This window comes from Muntiacus reevesi, chromosome 1 (genome assembly GCF_963930625.1).
Source record: "Muntiacus reevesi chromosome 1, mMunRee1.1, whole genome shotgun sequence".
Taxonomy (NCBI): domain Eukaryota; kingdom Metazoa; phylum Chordata; class Mammalia; order Artiodactyla; family Cervidae; genus Muntiacus; species Muntiacus reevesi.
Window position 1 is genome coordinate 142106935 of NC_089249.1, and position 21270 is coordinate 142128204.

A 21270-nucleotide genomic window follows, 5' to 3' on the forward strand; every position below is an offset into this window, starting at 1 on the left:
ACAAGCTTAAGCGTAGGATGAATAATGATAATAAGAGTAATAATATTAACAGCAGCTAATACATATAGTACTTAACCACATGCCAGGCCTTGTTCTAAGAATTGTATGTGAATTAACAAATCCTCATGATACTCTTTCAAGTAGGTACAGTTATTACCCTATTTTAGAGTTGAGATCAAGTAACTTGCCCAATGTCACAAAGTAAGGAGGTGGCAGCATATGATTAGGCTCCTATCATGGGTGGAGGGTCTTAAAGGCTAAGATACAGTGTTAGTCTTGACTAATGGTTCTTTGAGAGGCTGTTTCATGTTTGCCAACAAACTCAAACTTCCTGAGAGCAGCAGTTTGGACTACACTTTGGACTACACTTGGGGAGAGGCTACATATGTACATTTTGGAATAGACTCTCTTTATAGGAATGAGCATTGTTATACAAATGAATGAAGTCTTCCACAGCAGTTAGAACAAGAAGATAAAACAGGAAGTTATGGATCTGACTAACTGAGGCTTTTATCTCTGACTCAGTGTGTGACTCTACAGGTGACCTAGCTCCATGTTGATAATTTGCCAGTTGTAAAAGAGAGGGAGGGCTTCCCAGGTTGCACAATGGTGACAATCCGTCTGCCAATGCAAGAGGCGCAAGAGACATGGGGATGATCCCGGGGTCAGGAAGATCCCCTGGAGTAGGAACTGGCATCCCACTCCGATATTCTTGCCTGGAAAATACCATGGATTGAGGAATCTGTCGGGCTACAGTCCATGGGGTTGCAGAGTCAGACACAATTGAGCACACAAATATACATATTAAAGTCTTGCAACAGTTAAGGGAAAGCTACTAAAATTAAGGTATTTTTTCTTAGTTTCACCGTAACATTAGTAAGCAGCAAATATGCATTAGGAGCCAAATACACTAGACACTATGGGATTACAACAGAATAACGAAACAGGATTTCCACCAGTCCCTATTTTACAGACTTGATGGGCAAGATCAGTTTGACAGGTAAACATTCAGATTACTTAGCAGAATGTCAAAATGGCAAAATACATTAGAACTCATCTGGTTCAACACATACAAATGGAAAATGAGATTCAAAAGGGGAAAGAAATAGATTCAGGAAGAGTCTTATTACCGCAGAAACACTTGTCCTCAAAGAAAAGGCTTGGGCTCTGAGTTTGAGTTTGGGTTTAGGAGGTTACCATCTGTGTGACCTAGGGCCACTCGCTTAGTCTCTCTGAACCAAATTCCTTTTGTCTAAAATAGGGATAATAACAATTTATTTTCAAGAGCTGTTGTGAAGATTAAGTAAGATTTTACTTAACACAAAGAATTCGGGAAGCGCGGAGACCCCATTCACAAGGTCGCAGCAGAACAGAAAATGCTTTCAACTGCTGGGAGATGGGCGCTACAAGAACACGGACCCAGTCATCCCGGGGGCAGAGCACAGCCCCCTCGGCCAAGCCTAACTTCCATTTCCTTCCCTTCCTTTTTGGGAGAGCCAGGCTCCCCCCCCCCACGCGCTCGGTTATCTTATTTTCCTGAGCCTCGCCAGCCCCTCTCTGCGTCCTTCTGATCATGTGGGCCCCGCGGCAGCCATGCGGTCACGGCCGGCGGCTGCGTCCCTCCACGCCCCATTCTTCCTCTTGGCTCCCGCGGGCCGGAGCTGCGTTCTGAAGCCCGGGTTCCCGAGGGGATCGACGCGCTGGGGGAGGTGCGGTTTCTTGCTGCGCGCCTCTAAGGAGCATTACGGCTGGGCTCGTTCCCGGCTCCGGCCGCCAGCCCCAGCCTCCCGGGTCCGGAGCGGGGACTGGAGGAGGCGGCGAGGGAGGGATCGTGAGCGAGGAGGCACGCGCCCGCCCGCCCGTCCGCGCCCAGACCGCCGCCGCCGCCTTAGCAGCCATGGCCGAGCGCCGCGCCTTCGCCCAGAAGATCAGCAGGTAAATCTGGGGCGTGTGGCGCGCCGCCGCAGCCAGAGGAAGAGCCGGAGAGTCCTCCCGGGTCCGGCCTAGGAGGCGGGTGGGTGTGGCGACGGGGGCGCCGGGATCCCGCGGCCTGGTCGGCTGCTGGGCGGAGGGGCCGAGGGGACTCGCCGGGGCGGCCGAGGGGACTCGCTGGGGCGGCCGAGGGGACTCGCTGGGGCTGCCGAGGCCTCGCGCGGCGCTTCTGCCTCGGCCCTCAGCCCTCGCCTACCCCGAGGGCGCAGAGAGCCCCGCGCGCCCAGCTCCGCCGGGGCCTGGAGTTTGGCGGCGGCTTATTGAAAGGCAGGCGGGGTAAGCTCGGCGGCCGGCCGCTCGACGCTTCCCGAATTCTTTGTGTTCCCACCCCCGGGCTGGCCGGGGCCCTTTCCTTCAGTCCGCCCACCCTCGGTTCTCACCAGGAGGGTGCGGGGGGTCCGCCCTCGTCTCCACCCCAACAAAAGGTTCTGTGTGCGGCGGACTCCCGGCGGAGGAGGGAGGCCGCCCCTCCTTCACGCCCCTTCACGCTTCCCAGGAATCTGACACGAATCCTCTTTGCACCCAGGGGTCTTGTTCAGAGTGGGCGCGTGCACCCAGAATGGAAAACAGACGGTCAGAACCAAAAGTTGAGAACCTGTGCTTTGCACCTCGGTGGGCAGCTGCAGGATCTGCCAAATTGTACGCTGGAGCTTGATCTTAGTAGCGCGTGAATGCGAATTACCCTGTGTTTCCTGTAGCTCCGGAGAAAGATGGATGATAGGCAGTGTGCTTTATACGCCGGCCCTTTGACTCGTGTTTTAGGAGTCTAGACGTAAAAAGTAAGCGATCAAAGCTGAGTTTTCTTTTACCTACTTGTGGTGAGAACGTTGCCGCCTTTCTCCCCTCTAAAACCAAAAATTGAGTTACGGGGGAGGATTCTAATATTTGTAGACCTTGATTGTGAAATACACAAATGTATATGACACTAGACATTCTGTTAATTATGAAGTCGCAAGAAAAGAAAGAAGCATTCGAATATATTGCTTTTTCGATAATTATATTTCCTTGATTGTGGATCTTTTTAGTTTACTGTTATTTCTTAAAGATTTTTTTACCTGCCAAACAGGTCCTTTCTTAACTATCTGAACTTCCATAATGTTACTCTATTTTGATTATGTTTTTCATTTAAAACTAACATCTCTTTAAGCTTTGTGCTTATTTTTTTTTTCTTTCGAACTTTAAAACATATTTCATTGCCTCCTTAGGAGGCAAAATAGCAAATACTAAAGAGCATAGAGGCTCAGTCTATGACATGGGCTGAAATCCTGATTGTTACTTTCTTAGTTGACACCTTGGCCAAATTGATAAAGTTCTCTTAAGCTTTAGTTTTAAGCTGATCTGGATAATGGGTAAAAACAAACCAAAAAAGGGTACCCAGCTCACAGAGTTGTAAACATTGTGGCATAATTTGTGTAAAAGTTTTAGTATGGTGTCTGGCTCCTGCTGGCTATCACTGAACTCTTAGAATAATTAGTATAATCTAGGGAGCTGTGATAGACTTAATAGGAATTTATTACTTAATAGGAAATTATTACTTTTGTTCTTTTTTTGTAAAATAATTTGATCTTGTTTCTGAAGGTAGCGCCATTTAAAAATAGATATTACTTGACATGCATGCTAAGTATTAATTTCTGTTAAATAGAGCCAAAAGCTTATCTCTGAGAACACTGTGCTGATCTAGAAAGTGCACATTAGGGAGTTAGGTATGAAATATATACAATGTCTCTTCTCCAGTCATGGAATTTGTCCTAAGATAGACATGACAAAACACAAGAAAAAAAGATAACCAGTTTTGCAAAACAAAAAATCCAAATTAACATTGCCTTGTAAAGTTATAAAAGTACATGAGGCAATAGAAATGAAGATACAGGAATTGATTGGGGAGATATTTAGACGTAGGCGTGCAGTGATTGATGATTGTTTGGATGTGGAAGATGAGGAAGACTGAAGAGTCTGGGAGGACATCCAAGTTTCTGATTTGGGCAACTGGGTTAGAGGCAATTGTTGAGGTAAGGGCATGCATGAGGAAAGGGCCTGAGGGTGGGAAGTGAGGTGTAATGGAGATGTTAATTCAGTTTTGGACTTGTTAGTTTTGAAGTGCTGTGGAGCACTCGAAAAGAAATGTCTATGAGGCTGTTGGTACAGGTTTAAGGTGCAGAAGAGAGATTGAGTTGGAGGTCTAGATTTGGGAGTAATCAGCAAGTAGACTGTAGTTAAAGAGAGGAGTAGGTGAGAGAGTTCAGGAGGAATGCTCGGACTTAATTTGGAGGGAAGACCAAGGAAAGAACAGCTTATCTGGTCATAGTAAATGAAAGGTACTTTCCTCCTGCTTATCAAATACGGCTGAATAAATTCCTGTTCCGCTTCTTAATTTCCTACCAGGGGAAGTATAGTACAGTTTGGAAACAAACTGCCTGGTTTGACATCCTAGCACTGCCCCCCATAGAGTAAACTTGGGCAAGTTATTTCCCCACAGTTTTACCTCATTTTCCCTATCTATAAAATGGAGTTAATGGTATATGGACTCACCTTATAGGATGGTTGTAAGAGTTAAATAAATTCGTACCTGTGAAGTGCTTATAAGTGCTTTTTTGATAATGAGTGCCCAGTAAGTATCACTTTTTAAAAATTATTGTGGGATTTATAAAATGGCTTAGGACCATTTCTTGGAAGTAATAATCCTTTTTATGATGTACCTATATGAGCTTTGTTGCTCTGTGAAAAGCCTGTTGCTATCTGAAAACTTATTTTTCGTTTTCAAAGGTTTATGGTTTTTTAAAAACCTTTACTTTAAAAAGAATTATACTGGTCCCTTTTCTGGCTCAGTTATTTCCTAGCCCTTTGCTTTTAGTGTTGTTGTTTTTTGAGGCTGTGATTTGGTGATTACTTGAAGCTCTTTATTCTGTATCACTGATTGCACTACTAACCTCAGCTCATCATAGAAAAGCAGACTTCATGTCAAGTATTGCCTCTTGTCTGTTCTCCCTGCTTTTGGAGAACAAGACATATGCTTTGTTAACATTTGTAATCACTCCCTTGTGTATAATGAGCTTCCCAGGTGGCTCAGTGGTAAAAAAAATCCACCTGCCAGTGCAGGAGATGTGAATTCAATCCCTGGTCCGGGAAGATTTCATGGAGAAAGAAATGGCAGCTGACTCCAGTATTCTTACCTGGAGAACCCCTTGGACAGAGGAGCCCGGCGGGCTGCAGTTTATAGGGTCGCAAAGAGTTGGACACGACTTAGTGACTGAACAACAGCAACGTATAATAGGTGCAGTTTATGGAATGTTGTTTGTAGATAAATGATCTAGGATTTTGTTTGGATTACTTTGTCTTGTCACTTGATATTCAGCTGTAATGATGAACATTTGTGTATACTTAAAACACTTTTTGCCACATTCTCATCTTCATAACCCAGAAGGCAGAAGAACATAGAACAGAATGTAGGCTCTAGGTCACATCACTCAGGTTGAAATTCTGCTTATGCGAATAATAGCTGTGTAATTCTGGGAAGTTGATCTAACCTCTTTGTCTTGGTTTGCTTATCAGTAAAGTGGAGCTGGAAACTTCTATAGATTTACTTTGAGGATTAAATGAGATAATATATGTAAAACACAAACCTGTGCCTGAAACATAAGCATTCAAAAAATGTTAGCTGCTGCTATTATTCCTATATTATTTACCATTCTTATAATCTAGATGCAGAACTGAGGCCTACTAAGAGAATGAGATTATTTGTCTTATTTGAGGCTCAAATCCTAGTCCTCTGATTTCAGATATTAAACCCTTACTATTTGTATTTTCTTTCTGCAAGATATTTTCTGTGGTAGCTCTAGATTTTCTAACAGTGCTGCTAGTAGTATCCCCAGAGTTACCCTTGCTTTCCTAATCTTTGTTAATTTGGTATCATTTTGCTGCCCAAGAAGCAGAATTTAATGAAAGACTTCATCAGATCTTTATTTCTGAGGAAAATCTTACATGAGTAGGATTTTCTGGATATAGGCTTATTTATAACCTCAGTTGTTTTTAGTCTTGAATCTGTTCATAACCCTGGCTGGATAGGCCCGATCTTTTCATCTACTTTGTTCAGTTTATTTTCTCACTCCTGATCAAAGTAAATCATTTCCACATAGTATCAACTATCTCAGTGCTGCCTGTTTCATTACTTTAGACACATATACCACCTCCCTGGCCTTCTGTGTACTCACCTCCCTAACTGTTAATGCTGAATATCTAACCTATTTCTTGCTCCTGAGCTGCAGAGTAGTGTTAGAAGGAGACTAGAGTAGTCCAGACTTGATCCTTTATTAATTAATGTCTTCTCATTTGAAATGAGGTTTATTCCAAATAATCTCTCTTATTTACCATCTTTGTTTACCTACTCCATCTTTTACTGAAAATTTGGGGGCCATATCACATGGTTCTGTGCTGTGCTGAGTCACTGCAGTTGTGTATGGCTCTTCGGGACCCATGGAATGTAGCCCGTTAGGCTCCTCTGTCCATGGAATTCTCCAGGCAAGAATACTGGAGTGGGTTGCCATGCCCTCCTTCAGGGGATCTTCCTGACCTAGGAATTGAACCTGCATCTTTTATATCTCCTACACTGGCAGGCAGTTTATTTACTGTTAGCATATGGGAAGCCTCCATACCACATGAGTCCTTCATTTTAACCTTGACATATGACTGTCCCAGTCATATGTCATTCAACCGTCCTTCTTTTGAACCCGAAAGGTGTCTTGTCCCTAAAACTTACCAATTTTATTGAGTTTTGAACCCTGTATCTTGCCACCTACTCCCAACCTTGATCTCACAATTTTCCCTTTCGTTTATAGCATCTTTAGTCTGTTCTTTTTCATGGATGTTTCCCTTAAGCCATAGACTTATGCCTTTCTCATCATAAAACAAAGAACTGTCGAGTCTTCTGGCATTTCTAGCTGCCAACCAGTCATTCCTTTTTCTTTTATAGTCACCTTTCTCACATGTATGTGGTATAGTCACGACTACTTCCTGCTTGTTCTCCTTCTCATCAATCTTGGAGCCATATGCCAGTGCTTATACCATGCTCCTTACGTGTACTTGAATTGTAGACCTCTTGAGAATTAGGAATGGTTGACTCTTTTCTTTTGTTCGTCACTGATTTCATGCACTACAGTTTTTTTTTTAATTTTTTTTTAATTTCTCATGCTTGCTCTCCTTTCTCTGTTTCCCCCTCTTTTATACTGCTTTCAGAGCTCTTTGAAGACTGGTCTAGGTCTTTTTGGGCTTTTAGATGCCACAGTGCTAAAGAATCTGCCTGGCAGTGCAGGAGACGCCAGTTTGATCCCAGGGTTGGGAAAATACCCTGGAGTAGGAATTGGCAACCTATTCCAGTATTTTTGCCTGGAAGATCCCATGTCTGTACTCTTGTACAGTCCACGGGGTTGCAAAAGAGTTGGATACAACTTAGCAACTACATGTCAGTAATCCCTCTTTATCCTCAACTCACCCACATTGATGGGTCTTCAAAAGTATAAGTGAGGAACTCCTTTCTTACTTCACCATCTAATCTTTATAATTCCGAGGGCAGAGGAACCTGGTAAGCTACAGTCCAGGGGGTTGCAGAGTCGGACACAACTGAGCACACACGCCACTAGGTCTTTTAGTCTCCACTGCTTAGCACATGGTCTTGTGTAAACAGGACATCTAAAAAGTATATGAATGAATACCCTCCTGCCACCTGAATCACCTTTCATAACTTCACTTACAGATAACCACAATACATTTGTAGCTTATCTAGTCCCTCCTCCTCTAATTCAAATGTGTTTCAAATGAAGTCTCCCTAAAACACAGCTTTTATCATGGCATACTTATGTTAAAAAATGTGTACATAGTGATTTCTTATGGGGTTAAATCCAAACTCCTGCTTGCATTTTAAAAGTCATCGATAATCTGGTCTTTCTCTTGTTGCTTATTCTTGAGTTTACGTTTTGGACTAGTCAATCTGGTGTTTTCATTTTACCCCCACAATGCTCTGCTCATTTCCATCTCTGTAACAGTTCCGTTGTTTTCGATATATGCTGCCTTTTCTCTTTTAAATCTTACCCTTTGGTTCGAAGTACTCCAAGCTGCTGTCCTGACATTTGGGATAACCATTTCCTTGCTTTTCTTTATTTTTACTACTTATGAATGCATCCATAAGTAATTTAATTTAGAAAATTTTTGAATTCATTTAAATCAAATCATACTGTATGTTTGTATGCTGTTCTATCTTCTTTTGCTCAAAATTGTATATGTGAGATTCAGCCATGATGTTACAAGCAGTTGAAGTTCATTCATTTTCATTGCTTAATATTTTTCATTGTAGAAACATAACCACAATTTTCCATTCTACAGTAGATGGGCATTTGGGTTGTTTCCAGTTTTTTGACTATTAGAAACAATGCTGCTATGAGCATTCCTACACATATATTCTGGTACATATGTTCATGAGTTTTTCTAGGGTATACTCAGGTGTGGAGTTGCTGGGTCTTTATTGCTTGTTGTAGCAGTTTGGGGTCACTAAGAGTAGGACACAATGAGCGACTTCACTTTCACTTTTCACTTTCATGCATTGGAGAAGGAAATGGCAACCCACTCCAGTATTCTTGCCTGGAGAATCCCAGGGACGGGGGAGCCTGGTGGGCTGCAGTCTTTGGGGTCACGCAGAGTCGGATACGACTGAAGCAACTTAGCAGCAGCAGCAATTTTATTTATTGTCAAATTTGTTAGGCAATGCCAAACTTTTCTAAGATAGATGTACAAATTTACACTTCCACAGCGTTGCTTTACATAGTTACCATCACTTGGTTTTGCCAACTTTCTCATTTTTGCCGGTCTGATGGATGCATGGTGCTATCTTACTATAAAAGTTTTAACACATATTTATTTGATTTCCAATGAGATTGAGCCCTGTTTTTGTATGTTTATTGATCATTTGAATTTACTCTTTTGTAAATTACCTAATTAAATAGTTTGCATTTTCTTTCTTTGTTCCTTCCCTTTGGGTTCTTTTTCTTATTGATTTTTGTGAGTACCTTACATATACTTAGTAGATTAGTTATTTATTGATTTTATATTTTTCAGATATCTTCATACACTATGGTTTGTTTTTAATCTTTTTTCTGGAATCTTTCGAAAGCTAAGCTTTAATGCAGTATAACAGTTTTTTTTTCTTAAATGTATAGTACTTTTGGGGTCTTATTTAAGAAATATTTTATTACCCTGAGGTCATTAATATATCATATATTTATCATAAACTTTGTAATTACCTCCTTTGTATTTAGGTTTATATTCCACCTGAACTTGTATGTGTATGGAGTGAAATTTTATTTTTTTCAGAATGGATTCTCCTTTCGCTATTGATCTGTCCTGCCATCTCTGTAATATATGTTTGTGTCCTTATTTGTGGGTCTTTTTTATGGGCTCTATTTTGTTCCATTGATCTGGTTATACATCTTTTCATTAATTATAAACAGTTTTCATTATACTAAGCTTTGGAATTTGGTAGGATAATTCTTTCTACCTTAAAAAAAACTGTCTTAGCTGCTCTTGGCATTTTGAATTTCTGTGTATATTTTAGAATCTACCAAAAACAAACAAAAGCTCCCAAATTTTGGTGACCTAAATGGGAAGGAAATCCAGGAAAGAAGTGTATGTATATGTGTATGTATGTGTAAGTATATGTGTATGTGTGGCTGATTCACTTTGCTATACAACAGAAACTCAGATAAATTGTAAAGCAACTATACTTTTTACCGTCTACAAAATGGCAACCCACTTTGCATTTTCTTAAAAAAAAATTTTTTTTTAACCAAAATTTAATAATAATCCTTGATTCTTTGAAATGGGCACAGGCTTTTCAATTCTGGATGACCCTCAGGTCCTCCAAAAAACAAAACAAAACAAAAACCCCCAAAATGTAAAACTGCCAAATCCTTTTAGAATTTAATTGGGATTGCTTTGAATCTATGCATCAATTTGGGGGAGAAATGATATATTATTGACTTTCTAATTCATGATTGTGATGTATGTCTCCATTTATTTAGGTCTTTATATCACACAATGAAATTTTATGGTTTTCTCTGCAAGGTTTTGAATATCTTTTGTTAGATTTATTTTTAGGTATACATCAGTGATACACCTTGCTGGGCTTCCCAGGTGACTCAGTGGTAGAGAATCCGCCTGCCAGTGCAGGAGACATGGGTTCAATCCCTGGGTTGAGAGGATACTCTGGAGAAAGAATTGGCAACCCACTCCAGTATTCTTGCCTGGAAAATCCCATGGACAGAGAAGCCTGGGGTCTATAGTCCATGGGGTCACAAAAGAGTCAGACATGACTTAGTGACTAATAAATAATAATATATCTTGCTAAACTCTTGTTAAATCTAAAAATGTGTATTCCTTTGTATTTTCTTTTTCTTTTATGAGACAGGATGCTCAGGGCTGGTGCACTGGGATGACCCTGAGGGATGGGATGGGGCGCGAGGTAGGAGGGAGGGATGGGGAGCACATGTACACTCATGGCTGATTCACGTGAATGTATGGCAAAAACTACCACAACATTGTAAAGTAATTAGCCTCCAATTAAAATAAGTTAAAAAAAAGAAAAAATATAGACCTAGGTACAGCGATGGGTAGCATTGCCCTCCAGATTTGTTATATCAAATTAATTTTGCACAAAGGAATTGGTTTTAAGGGGCAGAATGTACTGACAGTTTATAATTTTACTTAGTTATAGACATTGGTTGCTATTTTACACTGATAATGTCTGCTCCAGGTTTTTACTTTTAGTCTCTATGTTTTGTTTTGCTTCTTATTTATACTTTTTCTTTACAGTTAAAAAATAAAAACATACCTTGAAGAAAATAATTAATAAAATAATAATAAAATAATTAATAAAAGTAATTATACTCTTTACCCAGGAAAAATTTTTTTTAATCGAAATTTAATAATAATCCTTGATTCTTTAAAATGGGCACAGGCTTTTCAACTCTGGATGGTCCTCAGACTGTTATTTAACAGCATTGTGGGACTGATTCAACCAGAACTGTTATACTTTCTCAGGAAAACACAGGGTCAGTCTTTTTCAGAAGGCTTAATATTCTAACTTTGTACTTGATAAACCTCTGTTACAGGACAGACTAAGCTGAAGTGGAAGATTAGGCTGCAGTCAACCTACTTACTGCCCTGTGGCCTTGTTTATTCTATGTACATAGCTGTATCATATGAAAATCAAGGACTTTTGTTGTATCTTTTCAAAACTTGTAGCTGGTTTATTTTTTTGTGTTGATCTGCAGATTATTACCTTGTATTACCTATATAGATTTTTAATATCATTTCTATTCAACATTGTATTAATATTGAGTGTCATCACTTTGCTGACAAAGGTCCATATAGTCAAAGCTCTGGTTTTTCCACTTGTCATATACAGATGTGAGAGTTGGACCATAAAGAAAACTGAGCATTGAAGAACTGATGCTTTTGAATTGTGGTGCTAGAGAAGACTCTTGAGAGTCCCCTGTACTGCAAGCAGATCAAACTAATCAGTTGTAAAGGAAATCAGTCCTGATTATTCATTGGAAGGACTGATGCTGAAGCTGAAGCTCCAATACTTTGGCCACCTGATGTGAAGAGCTGACTCATTGGAAAAGACCCCGATGCTGAATGCAAAAGGAAAAGGGGGCAGCAGAAGATAAGATGGTTAGATAGCATCACCAACTCAGTGAAATGAATCTCAACAAACTTTGGGAGATGGTGAAGAACAGGGGAGCCTGGTACGCTGCAGTCCATGGGGTTACAAAGAGTTGGACACAACTTAGCAACTGAACAACAACATCCTCAGTTTGTTTATAATCTCAAAGTGTTTTCACTTAGTATTAAGCCTTACGGTTACTGCAGGTTTTTGTAGATCTCTTTCGGTTTGGGTCCCTTAGAAAACAGATACTGAGACAAAGATAAAGAGTTGAGACTTTTTCTGGGAGGCATAATCCTAGAGCATTAGAAGAGAAAAGGGAAGTGAAGCAGAGAAAGATGGGAAACAATGTAAGGTAATATGTTATCTCGTTGGCCTCTGCTTCACAAAGAGCTAGGAAGAGATTGTTTGGCTTGTGTGCTTGCTAGGCCATACAGGATATCATTGGACAGCAGACATTTCCTCAGATCTGTAGATGGGACTCTGAAAGAAGAGGAAGTTTATCTACTTGCTTTTCTCCTGAATTTTCCTAACTCAGAGTTAGTTCCCTTTCCTTTCTGGGTTGCATCTTTTGGACCCCTTTGTTGACCACTCGAGATGTCCCACTACTTTTTCAGTGGCCTTTTTATAGAAGAGATTTCTTGGTTTCAAGTGACAGAACCTCAAATCAGATTAATTTGCACATATAAAAACGTGCTGACTAATGTAACTGAGTACATTCGGTCCAGTGGTTAATTCAGTCCAGTGATATTAATATAGGCTTCTTATCTTCTTGTCTTGGCTATATTTTCCACAGAGTGTAACACAAGGGTTACAGTGGGAACTGGCAGTCCCAGGCTCCCATCCTGCAAGTTTGGTTGTGGCAGAAAAGGTTTAGGAACTCAGTTATTGGTCTGGCTTGGATCACATTACTATGATCCTTCCTTGAACCAATTATTATATTTAGGGATGCAGGGGACTCTGACCAGTCCTGGGTAGTATGTCCTCCTTGGCTTGGGGGAGAGATACTATGGTGTCAGCAACACTCAACTTCAAAGAATGAGTTCCTTATCAAAAAAGAGTTTATAACCAAAAGAAGGAGGATCAGAGAGCTGGTCCCCAACACAACTGATATTCTTTGAAATTAGTTGTTTGAAGTTGTGTAGCCTCACTATAATCATTTAAATATATAGCTGTATAGTCCGCTCTACTGCCTGCTAAAATTTAAATGTAACTGGTGAAGTACAAAAAGAAAACCAGGTTAACCTGATGCCAGCTGTGGATCCCATCTCTTAACTTTGTTAAGTTTAGCTCTCACCTTAATGCCAACTCTGGGCTTTCCTGGTGACTTAGCTGGTAGAGAGTCTGCCTGCAATGCTGAAGACCTCGGTTTGATCCCTGGGTTGGGAAGATCCTCTGGAGAAGGGAACAGCTACCCACTCCAGTATTCTGGCCTGGAGAATTCCATGGATTAAGGCCATGGGGTCGCAAAGAGTCAGACACGACTGAGTGGCTTTCACTTGATGCCAACTCAGCAACTCCCAAGCAGGTCTGCTTGGATCTTGTTTTCTGGCTTTCCCCTGCTTCTTTCTGCACCTGCACTCCTGCCTCACCCTTAGGTGTTCCGTATTTGTCCTGTGACACCAGGAAGCTGAGCTCCTCTGCGCGTATCAGCCTATTATTGATTTTCATAAACTTTGCTAAAGATACAGGGATGGTGGTAAGGGGTCTCAGGGTCCAAAGCTTTCTTAGTGACTTCACCCCAACTCTTCTCTTTTTGCCATCATCAGCATTCTTTTACTGACCGTAAGCAGTTTCTTCCTCTTATCTACACAGAGTAGTTCCAATCATATCCAAACTCTTAAAAAAATTTTTTTTACATTTATGTTAATTTTTATAGTTGCTATTTTTCTATTTTATTTATTTATTTTTGGCTGCCCTGGGTCTTCGTTGCTGCACATGGGCTCTCTCTAGTTGCAGTGAGTGGGGTCCACTCTGTAGATGTGGTTCACGGGCTTCTCATTGCTGGGGCTTCTCTTGTGGTGGAACACAGAATCTAGAGCGCAGGCACAGTACTGTGGCGCACAGGCTTGGCTGCTCCATGGCCTGCGGAACCCTCCTGGGTCAGATCTGTGTCCCCTGCATTGGCAAGCAGATTCTTAACCGTGAACCACCCGGGAAGTCCTCTCTCTTTTTTTTTTCTTTAAACAAAATAGGACAACTTTATTGAGCTATGCTTTACATACCATATACTTAATTCATTTTAAGTGTATCATTCAGTGATCTTTAGTAAATTTACAAAGTTGTGAAACCATCCCTCAGAATCCTGTTTTAGACCTTTTTCATTCCCACCTAGGATCACTTGTGCCAGTTTATAGTCACTCCCTAGTCCCACCCCAAGCTGCGGCAACCCCTAATATACTTTACAGTCTGTCACTTTCTTTCTAAATTTGCCTTTTCTGAAAGTATCATATAAGTGGAATCATATAATACATGGCCTTTTGTGTCTGGCTTCCAGTTACCATAACTTTTCAAAGCTTGTCATGTATTGGTACTAGTGAAGTGGCATTTCATTGTGGTTTTGATTTGCATTTCCTTAATGATTAGTGATATTTTTCCTTTGCTTATTAACCATTTACATATCTTATTGGTGAAATATCTATTAAAATATTTTGCTCATTTTTGAATTGGATTATTTATATTGTTTTTGAGTTGCAAGAATTCTTTATACATTTTAGATACAGGTCCTTTATTAGATAAATGATTTGCAGATAAATGATTTGCAAATATTTTCTCCTGTCTGGTTTGTCTTTTCATTTTCTTAATGGTGAATTTTGAAGCACAGAAACTTTAAGTTTTGATGAAGTCTAATTCAGTAATTCTCTTTTTGTGGATTATGATTTTGGTGTTGTTATCTAAGACTGCATAATTCATGCTTAGGGTTTCCTTCTCTGTTTTCTTCTAGAAGTTTTAGCTTTTACTTTTGGTTTATGATCCATTTTGCATTAATTTTTGTGCATAGTGTGAGATGAGGGTCTAAATTCATCTTTTGCATGTGAATGTTCAGTTGTTGCAGTAGTCTTTGTGGGAACGACCATCTTATTGAATTGCCTTCATACCTTGTCAAAAATCATGTATCTGTATATCTGTCCTTGCAGTATCATCTGATCATTGTTACTTTACAGTAAAATTTGATAGCTGGAAGTATAAATCTTTCAACTTTTTTCTTTTTTAAAATTGTCTTTTACATTTCTGTAAGCATTTTAGGATCAGTATCAACATGAATTTTGCCAATTCTGCAACTATTCTTTTAGGGTTTTGATAGGGATTACACTGAATCTGTAGATTAGCTTGGAGGGAGTTGCCATCAGCAATATTAAGTCTTCATATCCATGAAAACAAGCTGTGTTTTAATTTATTTAGAGCTTTATTGATTTCTCTTAGTAAAATTTTGAGGTTTTCAGTGTGAAAGTCTTACAATTTTGTTAAATTTAATTTTAAGTATTTTATTGTTTTTGATGTCATCATGAATGGAATTAAAGAATTATTTTTGGTGAGTTTATTGCTGGTATATAGAAATGCAATTGAATTTTGAATGTTAAATTTGTATCTTCTGACCTTGCTGAACTCATTTATTAATTCTAGAAATGTTTGGTGGATTCCTTAAACTCTTCTGCTTATAGGATGTATTGTCTGTGACTAAAGAGTTTACTTCTTCCTTTCCAATCTTATTGCCTCTAATTTCTTCCCTTTCCTCCCCTCCTTTCTCTCCCTCTTTCCCTTTCCTTCTCCCTTTCTTCCTTCTTTCCGTCCTTCCTCCTCTTCTCCCTTCCCGAATTCCACTGCCTGGATCCTTCAGTATAGTGTTGAATAGGAATGGTGACAATGCACATCCTTGCTTTCATTCCAGTCTAAGGAGGAAAGCATATCACTGTTAAGTTTAACTATTTAAGCTAACTATCAAAGTTTAAGGTAAACATTTAACTATTACCTGCCTACAGATGATGTAATGTAACAGATAATGTTACAGATAATGTTCATGACCCAGATAACCATGATGGTGTGATCACTCACCTAGAGCCAGACATCCTGGAGTGTGAAGTCAAGTGGGCCTTAGGAAGCATCACTACAAACAAAGCTAGTGGAGGTGATGGATTTCCAGTTGAATTATTTCAAATCCTGAAAGATGATGCTGTGAAAGTGCTGCACTCAATATGCCAGCAAATTTGGAAAACTCAGCAGTGGCCACAGGACTGGAAAAGGTCAGTTTTCATTTCAATCCCAAAGAAAGGCACCGCCAAAAAGTGTTCAAACTACTGCACAATTGTACTCATCCCACATGCTAGCAAAGTAATGCTCAAAATTTTCCAAGCCAGGCTTCAACAGTATGTGAACTGTGAACTTCCAGATGTTCAGGCTGGATTTAGAAAAGCAGAGGAACCAGAGATCAAAGTGCCAACATATGCTGGATCATTGAAAAAGCAGTAGAGTTCTAGAAAAACATCTACTTTTGCTTTATTGACTCCGGCAAAGCCTTTGAGTGTGTGGATCACAACAAACTGTGGAAAATTCTTCAAGAGATGGGAATACCAGACCACCTAATCTGCATCCTGAGAAATCTGTATGCAGGTCAAGAAGCAACAGTTAGAACTGGACATGGAACAACAGACTGGTTCCAAGTAGGGAAAAGTAGGTCAAGGCTGTATATTGTCATCCTGCTTATTTAACATGCATGCAGAAATGCTGGGCTGGATGAAGCACAAGCTGGAATCAAGATTCCCGGGAGAAATATCAATAGCTTCAGATATGCAGATGAACACCACCCTTATGGCAGAAATCAAAGAAGAACTAAAGAGCCTCTTGATGAAAGTGAAAGAGGAGAGTGAAAAAGTTGACTTAAAGCTCAACATTCAGAAAACTAAGATCATGGCATCTGGTCCCATCACTTCATGGGAAATAGATGGGGAAGCAATGAAACCACTGTTAGACTTTATTTTTTGGGTTCCAAAATCACTGCAGATGGTGATTGCAGCCATGAAGTTAAAAGACATTTACTCCTTGGAAGGAAAGTTATGACCAACCTATATAGCATATTAAAAAGCTTTTTAATTACTTTGCCAACAAAGGTTCATCTAGTCAAGGCTATGATTTTTGCAGTGGTCATGTATGGATGTGAGAGTTGGACTGTGAAGAAAGCTGAGCACCAGAGAATTGATGCTTTTGAACTGTGGTGTTGGAGAAGACTTTTGAGAGTCCCTTGGACTGCAAGGAGATCCAACCAGTCTGTCCTAAAGGAGATCAGTCCTGGGTGTTCATTGGAAGGACTGATGCTGAAGCTGAAACTCCAATACTTTCACCACCTCATGCGGAGGGTTGACTCATTGGAAAAGACCCTGATGCTGGGAGGGATTGGGGGCAGGAGGAGAAGGGGATGACAGAGGATGAGATGGCTGGATGGCATCACCGACTTGATGGGCATGAGTTTGAGTAAACTACGGGAGTTGGTGATGGACAAGGAGGCCTGGCATGCTGCAATTCATGGGGGCACAAAGAATCGGACACGACTGAGTGACTGAACTGAACTGAACTGAGGGAGTAGTTAAATATGTTGCAGTTCATCCATTTCATGGACTCAATGTTAGATAAGAGGAGAACAGTGGTTAAGAGTAAGTGCTCTAAGTTTAGATCTTAGCGCTATTCCTTATTGGTTAATATGACCTGAACTTCTTGAAATTTCAGTATCCTCTTATAGGGCCCACTTCATATAGTTTTTCTGAAGATTAAATGGGGTATAAGAAATTTAACACTTTAAGCAATATCTGGCACATTGTAAGTGCTTGGTAAACATTGATAGAATATTATTATTAATTTTATGTGCTAATATGGAAAGATTCTCAAGATATATTAAGTGTATAATGTAAGATACCAAGAAAAAGTTATGTATGATGTTATATGTGAGTATTAAAAATTAAGAATTTCTTATATACACAGTGATATACACATATCTTTTTCTTGAAGGATCCCTAAGAAAACATTAAGTGGTCACGTGGGGAATGGGATTGGGGATTGGAAACGGTAGAGAAATAGACCTTTTGTTTTTACTTTGTGAAGTTTGAGTTTTATTTAATTGATTTATTTTTGGCTGCACCACATGGCATGCGTGATCTTCCCTGACCAGGAATCAAACCCATGCTCCTTGCATTGGGAGCACGAAGTCTTAGCCACTAGACCACCAGGGGAAGTTCAAGTTTGAGTTTCAATACCATCTGTGTGTGTGTGCATGCTAAGTCACTCCAGTTGTGTCCAGACTCTCCGACCCCATGCACTGCCAGGCTTCTCCTCCAGGGGATCTTCCCCAGCCCGGGATCCAGCCTGCATCTCTTACATCTCATCTCTTAAGTCTCCTGCAGTGGCAGGTGGGTTCTTTATCACTAGTGCCTCCTGGGGTGCCCCAGTACCATGTATATTTTCCTTTTTTTTTTAAGATGTCTTCTTTTATCAAGTTGTTTTGTCTTTTCTCCATAGTGGGAAAGGTTATTTACTTCTCATAGTAACTGTATTTATGTAATGGTAAAGAGTTTTAAGTGTGGTTCTGGAACCAGCCCTTTGCAGATTTGCTAAAGACATATTAGAGACTACTTTGAGTTAAGTAAACATGTTGTCTTATTAAAACATTGTTAAAAAGAAGAGTTTCACATAGAATAGTAGAGCATTATGATTCAATAGTAGTTTTTAAACTTACCACTTAACAAATGGGATAGTAATGATGTTACTAGGCTCTTAAAAGTTAAATACATTTAGAACTCTTCTGTTGATTCAGACTTTGTTCCTCCCCAGCAAGCATTTACCTGATTATTTGACAGTAATAGATAAAAAGGTATACTTCTTGTCTTCTTTCAGTCAATTAGAAACCAACAATACTTATAGGTTAGTTTACTCTGATTTGGAAAGTTCATATACTGGGTAGTCTCTAAGTTCTTCCTTGTTTCTTACCTCCTTTTTTTTCTCTCCACTCTTATACTTGTCTCTCCATTCTACTTTATCCCCCTGCCATTATCTCAGTTATCTTAAACACTGAAGATGTGAAGATTTCAGTTCAGTTCAGTTCAGTTCAGTCGCTCAGTCGTGTCCGACTCTTTGCGACCCCATGAATCGCAGCACACCAGGCCTGCCTGTCCATCACCAACTCCCATAGTTTACTCAAACTCATGCCCATCGAGTCGGTGATGCCATCCAGCCATCTCATCCTCTGTCATCCCCTTCTCCTCCTGCCCACAATCCCTCCCAGCATCAGGGTCTTTTCCAATGAGTCAACCCTTCGCATGAGGTGGTCAAAGTATTGGAGTTTCAGCTTCAGCATCAGTCCTTCCAATGAATATTCAGGACTGATTTCCTTTAGGATTGACTGGTTTGATTTTCTTGCTGTCCAATGGACTCTCAGAAGTCTTCTCCGATAGATAGCACAGTTCAAAAGCTTTGGTACTTAGCTTTTTTTATGGTTCAACTGTAACATACATACATGACTACTGGATAAACCATAGCCTTGACTAGATGGACCTTTATTGGCAAAGTGATGTCTCTGCTTTTTAACATGCTGTCTAGGTTGGTCATAGCTATTCTTCCAAGGGGCAAGTGTCTTTTAATTTCATGGCTGCAGTCACCATCTACAGTGATTTTGGAGCCCAAGAAAATTAAGTCTGCCACTATTTCTCCATTGTTTCCCCATCTGTTTGCCATGAAGTGATGGAACTGGATGCCATGATCTTAGTTTTTTGAATGTTGAGTTTTAAGCCAGCCTTTTCACTCTATCTTTCACTTTCATCAAGAGGCTCTTTAGTTCCTCTTTACTTTCTGCCATAAGGGTGGGTGTTCATCTGCATATCTGAGGTTATTGATATTTCTCTTGGCAACCTTGATTCCTTCTTGTGCTTCATCCAGCCCAGCATTTTGCATGATGTATTCTGCATATAAGTTAAATAAGTAGGATGACAAAATACAGCCTTGACATAATCCTTTCCCAATTTGGAACCAGTGCATTTTTCCATGTCCAGTTCTAACTGTTGTTGTTTTTTAAAATTTTTCATTTATTTTTATTAGTTGGAGGCTAATTACTTTACAATATTGTAGTGGTTTTTGCCATACATTGACATGAATTAGCCATGGATTTACATGTGTTCTCCATTCTGAACCCCCCTCCCACCCCCCTCCCCATCCCATCCCTCTGGGTCATCCCACTGGTGCAAACAAGTGTTTGCACCAGCCCCAAACACTTGTCTCATGCATCCAACCTGGGCTGGTGATCTGTTTCACACTTGATAATATACATGTTTCTATGCTGCTCTCTCAGATCATCCCACCCTCGCCTTCTCCCATAGAGTCCAAAAGTCTGTTTTATACATCTGTGTCTCTTTTTCTGTCTTGCATATAGAGTTATCATTACCATCTTTATAAATTCCATATATATGCATTAGTATACTGTATTGGTGTTTATCTTTCTGGCTTACTTCACTCTTTATAATGGGCTCCAGTTTCATCCATCTCATTAGAACTGATTCAAATGTATTCTTTTTAATGACTGAGTAATATTCCATTGTGTATATGTACCACAGCTTTCTTATCGATTTGTCTGCTGATGGGCATCTAGGTTGCTTCCATGTCCTTCTCTGTATCGTTCCAGTTTTAGTATATGTGCTGCAGAAGCGAGCACTAACTGTTGTTTCTTGACCTGCGTATAGACTTCTCAGGAGGCAGGTAAGGTGGTCTGGTATTCCCATCGCTTGAAGAATTTTTTGCAATTTGTTGTGATCTACACAGTCGAAGGCTTTGGTGTAGTCAATAAAGCATCTACAAGTAGGTTTTTTTTGGAACTCTCTTGCTCTTTTGATGATCTAATGGATGTTGGCAATTTGATCTCTGGTTCCTCTGCTTTTCTAAATCCAGCTTGAACATCTGGAAGTTCACAGTTCACGTGTTGCTGAAGCCTGGCTTGGAGAATTTTGAGCATCACTTTGCTTGCATGTGAGATGAGTGCATTTGTGCAGTAGTTTGAACATTCTTTGGCATTGCCTTTCTTTGGGATTGGAATGAAAAGTGAAGTTTTCCAGTCCTATGGCCACTGTTGAGTTTTCCGAATTTCTCTATAGTCTCATATTTTTCACTTCAGCTTTTTAAACTTTATTAAGCACCCAGAGTGTTCTAGGCACTCTTTTAGAGGGTGCTAAGCTAGGTAAAACTAATTGTTTAGTTCCTTATAAGGAGACAGGTAAATAGATTTCAGAACAGTTAGATACATGCTATGTATCTGCTCAGTTATCACAATAAGGTAGTTTTTGATAGGAAAGTGCCACCAGACAGTTAAAAAAATACACATTTTCTTTAATGGCAGAAATTAACCTCTTTTGAGACATTTGTACAAAAAGAGAGACATCCTCCTGTCAGAATTAAAGTTTCCTTGACTTCAGAAGTCATTCCTCAAGGAGGTTGCAAAGGTACCTCTGAAAAGTGAGTGTGCCCAGTCTGAGAAGCCAAATCTTTGATATTTCACCAGACTCTTTTTTCCCCCACCATACTTTTACGTTTGTGAGTTGCAT

At 40.1% G+C, this 21270-nt stretch overlaps 1 protein-coding gene across 6 annotated transcripts in view; it reads left to right on the forward strand.

Annotated features, from left to right (window-relative positions):
- The first annotated feature begins 1709 nt into the window (after positions 1 to 1709).
- Positions 1710 to 21270, forward strand: part of DOCK7 (dedicator of cytokinesis 7) — a 186835-nt gene continuing 167274 nt past the window's right edge. For 2 of the 6 annotated variants that reach the window (XM_065911740.1, XM_065911761.1), the window contains exon 1: positions 1715 to 1935. In XM_065911740.1, the coding sequence (XP_065767812.1) occupies positions 1898 to 1935 (38 nt within the window). In that variant the 5' untranslated portion in view covers positions 1715 to 1897. Of the gene's footprint in view, positions 1936 to 21270 lie in introns of all 6 variants that reach the window. The other 4 variants (XR_010659952.1, XM_065911772.1, XM_065911750.1 and 1 more) reach the window with 4 other exon arrangements.